Source organism: Anser cygnoides, chromosome 5, assembly GCF_040182565.1.
Source record: "Anser cygnoides isolate HZ-2024a breed goose chromosome 5, Taihu_goose_T2T_genome, whole genome shotgun sequence".
NCBI lineage: Eukaryota > Metazoa > Chordata > Aves > Anseriformes > Anatidae > Anser > Anser cygnoides.
The window spans coordinates 8,267,819-8,280,096 of record NC_089877.1 but is presented as its reverse complement, the minus strand read 5'-3'; the positions used below and the strand labels follow the sequence as shown (position 1 = coordinate 8,280,096).

Sequence of the window (12,278 nt, the reverse complement as noted above, 5' to 3'; positions counted from 1 at the left end):
ATTAAACATTCTTTCCAGTTGTTGGCTCATGCCCTGAAGATCCTGCACTTTCAAACATCCCATTCTAGCCAGTTCAAAGATCAGGAAAATGAAGCCATCTTCTTTGCAGTCATAATCCATGACCCATGCTGTTAGATACTTAAGAACATCTCAAAAGCAAACTACCTTGTTTCAGCTCCCAGCGTGAGCTCGGCGGGGTGCAGGACCACATGACTGCCAGCCCTACCTCGTCAGGTGACGCGGGCGCTAATCTGATTTGGTGACTATAAAACTTTAATCAAGCCTAATGCCATCACATTCCAGGACTGATGAGGGGAGCTGCTTTGCAATTCAACACCAAACACTAATAAGATTATGAGTTGGGACTGCCATTAGATTGCAGCTTTCTAGTTTTCTATCCCATATGTAAATCAAACAAAAATATTGCTACAAACTGATCAGGCAGACTTAGGGTTTTGAAACAAAATTAACCAATGCATTTTGTTCCAAAACAGAGAGCATTTCGCTCATTGCCAGGGAAGGACAAGAGAATACGCTGAATCTTACGAGGCACAAGTAAAATGCAGCAAAACCCATTAATTTGAAATCAAGGTAAGTAAGAAATGTACATCAACATGTGGACATGACAGTCTTATTGAAAAACACTACTTTAACAACACAGCTTGCCGTAGCTGAAGGACCTAAGAGTTTAAACCTGTAACCAACATAGGCTGCATTCCAGTAAACAAAGCAAAACCAATGACAACCACGACAGGTGTGTTTCCTCGTATCAAGCACAAACCACCTAAAACTCCCTTTAAGAAGTGCTCCTGTTTGGAGGACACTGTGGCTTCCCCCAAATCCACAGACTACAGCTTTATAGAGAAATGACAAACATACGTACAGACCAAATTCCAAGCATACCTTTTCCCAAATGTTTTGATTCCCTCACTCACCCATTGTATTCCCTCCATTTTCTCCTTAGGTAATTCTCACCCGAGATCCTTGTAATCCATCCTAGAATCTGGATTTGGCATAGGCAAGCAGTTCAATTGGATCACAAGGGACAGAAAACTGAGTGATTTCTTCGTACTAGAGCTAAGAGTTGCAGTTTAAATTGTCATTAATACTTTATCAGGCCTAGAGTAATATGCATGCACCAAGAAATAAAGGGTTTTTTTTATTCTACAGGTTAGACATTAAGAGCTAGAGGCAGGTTTAAAGGTCTATATTTTACAAAGAGCTGAGTATGAACGCAGCCAGTCGCCATAGCTCAGTTGACAAAAAGTAATTACTAAGATATTTCCTCATAATTTGCAATCATCTCTATGCTCTGTAGTTTCTCTGCATCTCAATTCCATTCATAGAGCAGGAATAATAGGAGTTAGCTACCTACTAATGTATAGTTGAAGATGAGGCTTTTATATATCGTAGTATCTGGAATTACAGTTTCTGTAGTCTTGCTTTGTGATCTGTCAAGACAGCTCCTAGTGGGATCCTTCCCAATGGCTGGAAATTTTGGACCGTGGACACGTGACCCCTGGCAAACTTTTAGTATAATTCAAGAGAGTGGAAAAAGCTAATATCATTCCTGAAAATGAAACGCCATTGACTTAAAAATTAAGAAAACTCCATACACTCACTTTTTTCTCTACTTTTCTGAAATTTACAAACAAGGTCAGGTGCCATAAGTGATGTTTTTACAAGCACATATTCATTTGCAAAGCTTTATTGTATTAAATAGTTAACTTTTTAAAAAAGCTTAAATCCTTGAAAAATAGCTTATTTCCACCTGCTTTCTAAATCAGTAGGGTGTTAATCCTACTCCTCACCATAAAATGTGACAGAGGAGAAGCAAACATCACAAGGAGAATTATTGCAGTAATTTCTGAAATCCGGTTCTTATACTGAAAGACTATTTATACTTCTCCACAATTTTGTGGTAATACAGTCTCTCCTGGTGTAAGTTACAACGTTAGAGACATTTTTTCTACGTTTCAGAAGGTATCGGCTCACAGAAATCATTACAAAAGTCTCACTTTACGTTAAAACATACAAAATTCTGAAGTAGCTGTGAGGTTCATTCATAGTGTGAGGTGAGTCAACAGCTCACAGCAAAAGCTGGAAGGTTTCATTGCCCACTCCCCACTGTGTGTAAATACCCTTTTCCTTATTGCATCCACTCAGCAACAGAACACAAGATCAACCTATCAAGAAAGTGGATAGGTAGTTCCAAGTCAGATCAGTGAGCTGAATCAGCTCTAGAAAGGATCTGACAAGCCCCAGGCTCTGCTGGACTGAATCAGTGGAAGCAGAGGAGGAAAAGGAAACGAGACTTCCTCTTGTAGCATCAGTGGCATATTATATCCACTCAGGAAAGGCTGAGATTTCCAGGAATCAAGATTTCCAGGAATCTTTGACTAAAGTTAAACATGTTTAATGCAAGAAATTCTAAAAATGGTAGGAGCATGGCACAAGTGTTGCCAATTACAAAATGCTTTCGGAATTTGGGTTCTGAGTCTAACAATTATTTAGCCCCTAGTTTTAATTTCAATGGGAAAATGAGATAAAAAGGAAGAACAGAATAACTCCTTGTCAGAGAAATAGTAACAAGAAAGAGAAGAATAGAAAGAGAAGGCTCAGCCCTGCACATATAGTTATACCTACTCCGTGAAGTTAATATAACCTGTTTTAATATCCTTTATTTAAAAACAAGCAAAGAAATACTGTCTCACTGAATGAGCAAAAGTGTGCTGCTCTGCATGGGGGTGAAGGTAAAAAAATAAATCACCGAGACAACATACAGGCAGTAAGTATATCATTCAATTCTGTCTCTGATATGTGCGTGGTGACTTAACAAAGGTAATGTCTCTGGGTTACAAGTGTTCTATAGCAAAAGTTCTCTAATACATAGGTTGCACTTTTTAATAGTGTTACACGCACCTGCAACCACTCATTTCTGAAACGATTTAGGTATTGCACTCTGGAACTATATAGCACAAAAAGAAATGGAAGAGCCGATGTGAGGCTTTAAAAGTTGAGAACTCTGCCAGTTTCACCCTCCTCACTCAATGACACACAGAATTTACACTGAAGGTTCTCACCAAAAATACCTGATCCTTGAGCTCTTTCAAAAGAATTGTGAATCCTGTTCCAGATTTCCACCAATCATTAGTCAGATCATAGAAAATGACATTTATTAGATATATTTATTTCTTGCCATGTGATTTTTTTAAAATGCGTCTTTTGATTCTCCCCACCACCACCACTTGTGCTGGACAATAATCTAAGTTTGAAATTAAATGTTTATTATTCAATGTCTCAGAATTTGGCAGCAAATACAAAACAGTGAGACAACTATTGTGATACTCTCGACGAAGATCTTTAACTGCCCACTCTTTAACATGAAAAGAAGCTTGGCAGCAGCAAAATTAATGCACTGCCACCAGCTAGGAGAACATAATGCTGAAACTTCATGTTCCTGTGCAAGAAACTAATGTGCAGGGGAAAAGTTGTATTGCAGGATTGTTAACAGATTGTTGCTCTTTCTTCCTGTTTATATTTAATATGAGTATTCATTATTTTTCCTCAAGTAAAAGAGAAAAAACACTTAACAAACACATGTATCTGAAAACCATGGTTTACAACAACAACAAAGAATTCATGCATCAAAATTAAATTAAAGATTGAGAGTAGGGAATTGTAACACTAGAGCCTCATTAGTACACCCTTCTATGTGCAAATGTCTTCAAGTAGCTTGTGATGCATGTGAAAAATAGATTTACATCAAATACATGTGAATAACCATGTATTGGCTCTTCCACACGCTCACAGGGCTTTCTCTTAAATTCACAGTACTATAACGTAACCTGTTGATTCACAAAATAAGCATACCGTTACTTTTTTCCCAGAAAGATTAGAAAACCGTTTAAATTTCTTTGTATATAACAAGAACAGAGGAGGAAGTGTGAAATTTGGATATTCCGCCAGTTACATGCACTCAGTTTAGGGCGGCCATGGGCTACCACGTACAAAGCCACGGGCGCAGGCAGCTGACATGAGGCGAAGGCCACACGAACCTCCCAGAACACACACAGCAGCTGCACGGAGTGCGAGCACCTGGCTCAGCAACAGACGCCAAGGGAGCACAGAAGTTACATTTCCCTGAGAACGCAGCTTTTGGCTCTCAGCTTACGGCGCGACCCTCCTTCCCTGCGGCAGGTCTTTAAATCACGCCTTTAATGAAGCTTCGCAGCTGTTCACAAACAGGAGCGGGTCCCCAGGCACAAGCACATGCTGCGCTTATGCACCGTGCCGCTATGCAGATACCGCTGAGGAAAACCTGACGGGAAGGGATTTCCCGGGGCCCTCCCGTCCCCGCTGGCGTTAAGGGGCGCGCTGAGGCGCGGTGCGGGCGCTCGGAGGCTGCCGAGGCCCGGCCGGGCTCCTGCCCCCGGCCCCACCGGGTCCCAGGGGACCGAGCGCGGCCGGGGGCTTCACGGGACGGGACGGGACGGGACGGCTCCCACCCCCTGCCTCCTCCCGATCAGCCGCCGTGCCGGGCCGGGCCGGGTCGCGGCCGCCCCCCCCAGCCCGGTGCCCTCAGCCCGGTGCCCTCAGCCCGGCCCGCTCCCCTCAGCGCGGTCCCCACTCACCTGCCCGCTCGCCACCGGGCGGCCCGGCCCTCCAGCCCGCGACGTGCCAACAAGGCGGGCTGCCATTGGAGAGCGGCCTTCCCGAGCCGCCCCGCCATTGGCGGCGACGGGCGGGCTTCCCCCCGCTGCACGGCGCCGCTCTCCTGTCAGGCGAAGCCGAGATGGCGGCGCGGGGCGCCGGGGCCGGCACCACAGCCACGGGCGGCCCCGCCACCAGCTTCCAGCGCAAGGCCGCGGCCGGCAGCCGCCTGGCCGCCGTGCCGGGCACCCGCCCCTCCGTTCGGCACGGGCAGCTGCTGCTCTCCAGCGGGCTCCCCTCCCTGGACGGTGTGCTAGGTTGGTGGAGAGCGGCACCCGCGAGCCTGCAGCCGGCCGGCGGCACCCCCTGACCCCCGCCCCCCCCCCGGCCGGCCGGGGCCCGCTCGGGGCTGGGGGGGGGCAGAGCGGGGCCCGGGGCTCGGTTCCCCTCAGCGCGGGTCCCTGAGGCGGCGCGGTGAGGGGCCGCGCCGGGCTGCGAGGCGGTGCCTCGGACCGGCCCCCGGCGGTCAGCGCTCCGGTGCGGTCTGCGGCACGGAGCAGCGCTGTTTCCTGTGGGAACTCATCCGTCTCCCCGGGACTAACAGCGCGTTTCGTCTGCGTTAGGCTCGGGTGGCCCTTTTAACGGCGTTTGTAACCCCTGATACAGTCGCAGGGTGTCCTCGGTGTAGGGAGGTGAGACCGGGGTCAGGTGAGGAAGGTTTGGCATTAGCTTTGCTCCCTTGTCTCTGAAGGAACACGTGGAAATGGGAACATATCCCCTTCCTAAGGACTGCCCGTGTGAGTAATGATAAATACAAAAGCTGTACCTGTCCTATAAAAGAAGTGTTTGCGGCCTGAGTATCTTAAGAAGCACGCTTTTATTTGTTTTTATGTATCTATTTGTGAGCATGTGTGTATTTTGCACAGAACGTGAATTTCCATCAAGGATTGGTATCTGTGTGGCGTAAGCTCGTCACCCCTAAGAGAGATGTACTTCATTAAGCGTGTGTAGTTTGTGAAATGCTTTGATCACATAAACATAAGATTTGCAGTGAATAGTTCTTGTTCATTTTTCAGTTTATAAATAGCAGCTTTTGCACGGCATGGGTCCGAACATGTGGACAGCTCCTTGTGCCAGCAGTTCCCTAAATCTGCAGGCACTCACTAACATAATTAGGGGTTTGTTATGGAAGTTGGGAAGACTTTTTCCAGTATATGTAAGATTATTTCTAAAATACCTTTTCCTTGCCTTACAAATACTCAGTGATTTCCTGGCCTAACAGGCTTTAAACTTTTAAAAAAGTTCTTTGACCCTAGAAACAGAAACTCTTGAAAATACTTTTACAGAGTTTTTTTAGGATGTGGCATCTTTGAAAAACTGGAATACTCTCTATTCCTATGTCAAATCTTCACTAACCTCCTTGCCCTTCAATCACAGATTCCTGGAAGCTGAGTGGGTAGGCCATCAAAGACTCTTGGGTCTTGTGCACCATCTCAGTGGCCCTCCATGGGACTCACCTCTTTCTTACACGTTTTTGTCCAGAAGCTGCAAGCCAGATACTGTATTATTTGGCAGACAGGAAGAGAGAGCTTGGGAATAACTGTGAGTAAGGGACACGTGAGCAAGCGTGGTGTTATTAGACACAGGCCTAATTAGGAGCTTTGGAAAAGAGGAAAAGGCAGAGGATACGTGGAGGAATTTCTTACAGCTACTTGTTGATTTGCACATTGTTGATCGCTAGCTATTTCTTAATAAATGCATTTCCCTTCAAAAAGAAGAGGTAGATCAGTGCTGCACTGCAAATGCTGTCTTAGCAGTAAGGCCCTCCTTATATCCCCCGGCTTTATATTCAGGTGTACCTTCAAGCGTTACAGACCGTGTATGTCTGATTTCAAAGCAGTTCTCTGTAGAGAGTTGTAACTATCGTATAATATAAACATCGCTTGTTTGGTGTTAAATGGTCTATTTCAAGCTGCTTGAAAAAAGGCCACAGACACTCATTGAAAACAATCGTTGACACTTCTCAAGTTGCAACATTTGTTGTGTTTCTGTCCTTACGATCTGAAATCTCATTGCTGTAAGTAGCAATGCAGAAAGTTAGAAAACTTGCCTGGTTGTTTGCGTGTAGTACTGCCTTAGATACTGGCAAAACGAAATAAAAATAGCAAAATAAGAAAGAAATACAAGTTCACATTGGATTTCTTAGGGAACTTAAAGATTTTAACTTCCTTTTGATTTTATCCATGTTTCTGCTACTTTTTCCTGCGGCCTGCTTTTTGCATAACTTACTATTATTGTTGCTCATTGAAATACGAACACATTACCATGGTAACTGCAACAGTTTTACATTCCATCTAATAAAGTGTCCTTGCTTAAATTCTTCACAACATCTTATAACATACAGCCAACCTTCCTACCCAAGTTTGCCTTTAGCATCCAGGATAGACATACATTGCTGCTCTGGCTTGTAGAAAGAGGCACTACAACCGGTGACCTGAAAACAAAGCTTGTGAGTACTTTGTGTTGAGGTACTGGCTGACAAATATTCTCTCTTGTACGAGCTATTTAAAAACAAGAGACACTACATCTGTGGTGGCTACAAGGGAGCTTCAGATAACCAAGATTTTCAGTCATTATTGCCACGAGGTAATCCATTACTTATGGCTCTTTTGACCATAATTCTATGTCAAGTTGTGTTTTGGTAAAATCTCATCATTCTGAGTTATTTTTTTTCATGTGCTGTATAGAATGTGCTAGTTTTAAACAACTGTTGTTAGCAGCACTTGCTTTCTGTCTCCTCAGAGAATTGAATGCATTGAATATTTAAAGCATACTTTGTATCAAGCATGATTTTGGTATTTTTTCTCCTTTCCCCTTGTAGTAGAGCTTTTGGGTATATATATACACACACACGTGTATATATATATATGTATGTATATATGTATATATATGTGTATATATATACATATATGTATACGTATATACATACATATATGTGTATATTTTTTTTATATACACACATGTGTATATATATATATATTTTATTTTTTTTCTGAACAAACAAAATGAAGCAAAAATTGGTGAACCAGAACACGGGGATTTCGTTCTGTCTTTCTAGTAACTAGTACTTACAGTTCTTTTTTAAAAGTACCTAAGAAATATTTGATTCCTTGATACGTTTGCCATAAATATTGAGGAGTTTGTACATCTTGGTTCAGGAGCATAGCTTAAACTATCTGTCATGCACTGAGACACAACGATGAAATTAGTAGCTGACTGAACATTTGTTCAGTGATGTTTGCGCTGTGATGTGCCACTAAAACTCTGGTAGCTTCATGACACGGCAGTGAAGTGATTCTGTTGTGTTTTGAGTTCAGGCGTTACAAAGGAGCAATACTAGCACTTTTGCAACTTTTGTAGAAGCTTTGTGATCACTCTAGACATGCTGTTACCCCACCTGTCCCACCCATGCAAGCAAAAAATATCTCTTTACTCTTTTGTTTTTATGGTCTTGCGTTTCACAATTTTTAGTCTTTTCTTTCACAGGCTTTGGCCTGTGATTTGATGTGTTTATTTGTTTGGTTTTGTTTGTTTGATGTTGTTTATTTTTGTTGTTGTTTTAAATAGAAAATACAAGGTCAGCAGCCGGAATGTTTTATGTCAGATGTTCATCTAATTTGTAAATGCACTTTCTGTTTTGGCTGCTTACTCAGCATGATTTATACGCAGCATCCTTTTTCTACCTATACAGAGCAACATTTGGAGCTGGTTTATGTCTTCTAGTTCTGGCTTGCTTACGCCAAGTCCAGCATCTTGACTTTTTGCAGTAGGCAGCAAGTAATGTTATGCTAGTAATGCACAATACCTAGATTGCTCTAATACAATTTATTGATACTCAAAAATTGATACCTTGTGTCTTGTCAGTCATATTTCAAGTAATGCTTCTTTTAAAACATTCAAAGAAATATTTTTCCTCCAATCCGTTGATATTCTGTCCTGGTGCAGGACAGAATCCTTAATTTTGGAGGTAATTATGTATAATATGAAAATGGAAAAGCACGTATATTGTTTGGAAATCCTGTTGATGTTATAATCTGTGTAATTATATTGCATTCTAGATCATCTGGTGACTTTTACTAGAATGTGCATAGAAACTTAGTTACTTAGCAGCATTAAGGAGCTAAAGATGAGTTCACATAAATCAGTGGTGAATGCAGAATTCATTGTCTCTTGATCAAAACGAAGGCTACTGTAGTCCTCTGGCCTGTGGTCCTTTGGCATCTGTTTGGCCTATGGGAGAGAAATTTACTTTTTCTCTTCCTCCTGGGTATATATCAACTTTATAGGTGCTACAGATATTTGTAGTCCCATCAGCAGAGGTAAAGATGAAGAAATTGATCCAATTCCTGTATGAATCAATTTCCAGTGAAGTTTAATGAGCTCTTAATTTGATAGACTGTTACACTCTTCACTAGAGTCTGACTGTAGAGTCCAGAATTGACTTCTTTTATCAAAAGCTTTGGATGCTGCGCTGATGTGATTCAGTTTGCTCCCAGCTTGCTTTTAGAGCAGGATTTAATTGTGGAAGACATACTGCAGTTTCATTCATGCAAAGCACTGCAATAGACTGGTTTCATATAATCATCCAAACGCTTCCGAAATTTTTGGAGCTTTCCTGTCACAGTCTTATATTCAATAAAATATTTGTAGTCTAACTTCAAGTTATTCCAATATTTTCTGTCTTGGAATTCAGATTATACAATTGTTCGCTCTTCACATGAAGTAAAACATGAATTCTTCTTTTACCTTCTCTGTTTAAATTCCTTCTTGGGACAACCATTTAAACCACTGTTACATAATTATACTTGTTTTCTCTTTGAGGAACAAATAAATCAGAACAAGACTTCATAGATTTTTTTTCTATTTTTTTACACTGTTGAGATTGATAGGATAAGAGCCTGTGTATCAAAACATATGGGCTGTATTCGTTTCAGTCTCTTATTCATTCGGTCATCTGTGATTGGAACATAAGCATTGATTGCAATTGTTTAAGCAAAAAGAAGAAAGTTGTGTCCAATTGGTCAAAATATATTTTTATTTTTAAACAAATATTTTACACAGCTATATTGATAGAGCTGCTTCTGTGTCCAAGATGTACTCAAAAATACTTTAATAGTATTTTAATACTATTTAATTTTTAATAGTATTTTTTTCAGGTTGACTTTATTTTATGAAGTGTCAGTCCAGCTCTTATTGGGTGAAATCCTGCCTTATTGTTTTGTCTATTTTCAGTAATATAATAAAAACTAGTGGAGTCAGGATTTTGCCTGACTGATTTCAGTGGGAATTTGTGAGCATCTTAGCAGGTCACTTCATGTATGTGGTTCTTGGTACGAAACAATATCACCTGGCAGTGATTGATATGGATTTAATTTGGAGAATGTTTACTCACTTGAGTCATCCACGTAAAAATTCCCTGGCAGGGATCATAAATCGTTATTGGAGGACTTGAGTATAGTTGCATAGAGCTCTGCAGGATCTTTTTTACCATGACGATGATAGTACAGTATATTGTGAAAGTAATTGTAATGTGTAATATATAATTACATGTAATGTGTAATTATTTCATAATAGAGAATTGTAGGAAGTATTGCAAAGGTAATTAAAATGTTGTTCACTTTTGTATTTTTAAATTCCCTGTTATCACCTTTCTTTGACTTATAAACTAAGAAAACTCAATTGTTCTCTAACGTAGCATTAAAATGTAGTCTTACTCTCTTCTTCATTTTGTTTTCTTTCCAGGTGGAGGCTTAGCTGTTGGAACCCTTCTCCTTATTGGTTAGTATAGAATATATAGATAGAACAAGCCATATTCTGCTATATTTTGCTAAATTTAATACATTATTAAATGACCTGTCTTTTTATTGTGTATAAAAAACACACTTCCCATTTCTGTTTTTAAATGCTATGGAGTTGCTGAATTAAAGGCCTTGAGCTATAGCTCAAAAGAAAACAAGGATCTAAGTAGCACATAACGCAAGCAAGCTTCACAACTTAAGAGAGTGTCATTTCATCCTTCCCATTGTAACCTTCTTGTTGTTCTGAAGTAGGCTTTTTACACCTAAGAAGTTAAATCTGCTGATCTCTTAAACAATATTACTAGAGATAATTTAAATTTCGCTGGTATGAAATTTTTATGCAAAAACAAGGTCTTCATGGCTCTAGCGACAGACACCAGTAGGCTGGCAGTTGTTCAGTCTTTCAACCTTAAGTAAGATATAATCAGTAATTTTCAGTTATTTTCTGAAGGAGTAAAATGATGTGGTCCTAACATTTTACCTATCTTTACTTTCACTTTCAAATGACAATCATCACTAAGGAGACCGGTCTTTAACTTCACCTGCATTTGTATCTGCGTTTGTAGATTTAGCTATAATATTTTGAACTGTTACAACATTTCAAATAGCTTTAACACTAAAGAATATGACAGTGAAATATGGAGAGGGCTTATCTGAGTTCTCTTCTAGACGATATTGGGGTTACATCATGTTATCTTTGGCTACTATAGGGTTTATATGAACCTGTACTAGAAATTGAACAGCATTTTCAGTTTTCCAGTGAGCAGGGTAATTGCTCTTATTATGTCTTGTTGTTACTGTAAGGCTAGTTCTTATTTCTACATTTTAGCTATCATTAGAGGCTGTTTAGAGACAGGTATTGCTGTCTTTAGTGAATCTTAGAAAATCTCAATTTTTAAATAAAAATCTATAAATTGCTGTATGTTGTGATGCAGATCTAAGTAATTTGAATAGTTGTCGGACAGAAAAAATTCACTGACATTACCTGATTTCATATAGGTCACCATCTGTTTAATGGCAACCATTTCAGTTCAATTTTTTTGAGAACGCTGAATTGGTACAGCAGTTCACTTTTGCTGAAAGAAGTTGTCCAAATCCTTTTCCCTATTCCTGGCTGTGCAGTCTTCTTCCTTGAGCTGGTACTAGTGCTTTTCAATTCCTTGCTGAGATGATTCAGCTCTCTAGGCATACAGAAAATGGATCTGGTTAAAGTGGAGACTTTTCTCTTGGCTTAGTGACTAGAGTTAATATGGGAGATGTGTACTAGAGCCAGTACAAGGGGAAGAGAAGAACTAAAGAGTCAGAACTAGAAGACAGAGTATTCAGCCTTTCTTGGGGAAGAGAATACCAATTAAGCTTAATTTTCTCTTGAAATTTCAACCACATTTATGTGAACTCAGGAGAAATGTTAGAAATTTTATGTCTTACTGCTTTCAGAGAAGATCTTTTCTGACACAGTTTGAGAAGAGCTGCAGTCTTTCTATTGACATAAGGAGGAAAAAGTTAGAACCTATCATATTTTTCAGAGATCACAGATTATGAAACTTTTTGTGTTGTCTTCCCATTATATTCGTTGTCCCTGTCAGTAGAACTGGCTCATATCAAATGAACCTGCTGGCTATAAAACTGACATAAAACAAAAGAAGTTGGTTCTTTACACAGTATGCAATTAAGTGGTGGAATAATTCACTTGGAGTGTTGTGAGTGTTAAAAAAAAAAAATCAAAAAAATCATGCTTTCAGTGGGAAAGTAGGCAACTTCATGGAA

At 40.5% G+C, this 12,278-nt stretch overlaps 2 protein-coding genes across 3 annotated transcripts in view; one reads left to right on the top strand and one right to left on the bottom strand.

Annotated features, from left to right (window-relative positions):
* IMMP1L (inner mitochondrial membrane peptidase subunit 1) overlaps window positions 1–4,773 on the bottom strand; it is a 36,677-nt gene extending 31,904 nt beyond the window's left edge. Inside the window, exon 1 of the mRNA XM_048046734.2 lies at window positions 4,635–4,773. The gene's annotated coding sequence lies outside the window, so the exon portion shown is untranslated. The remainder of the gene's footprint in view (window positions 1–4,634) is intronic.
* A 22-nt stretch (window positions 4,774–4,795) lies between these two features.
* The window catches only part of ELP4 (elongator acetyltransferase complex subunit 4), a 140,565-nt gene continuing 133,082 nt past the window's right edge, over window positions 4,796–12,278 (top strand). Inside the window, exons 1-2 of one of the 2 annotated variants that reach the window (XM_066998237.1) lie at window positions 4,796–4,970; window positions 10,456–10,491. In XM_066998237.1, the coding sequence (XP_066854338.1) occupies window positions 4,796–4,970; window positions 10,456–10,491 (211 nt within the window). Of the gene's footprint in view, window positions 4,971–10,455; window positions 10,492–12,278 lie in introns of those variants that run through there. The other variant, XM_066998238.1, reaches the window with a different exon arrangement.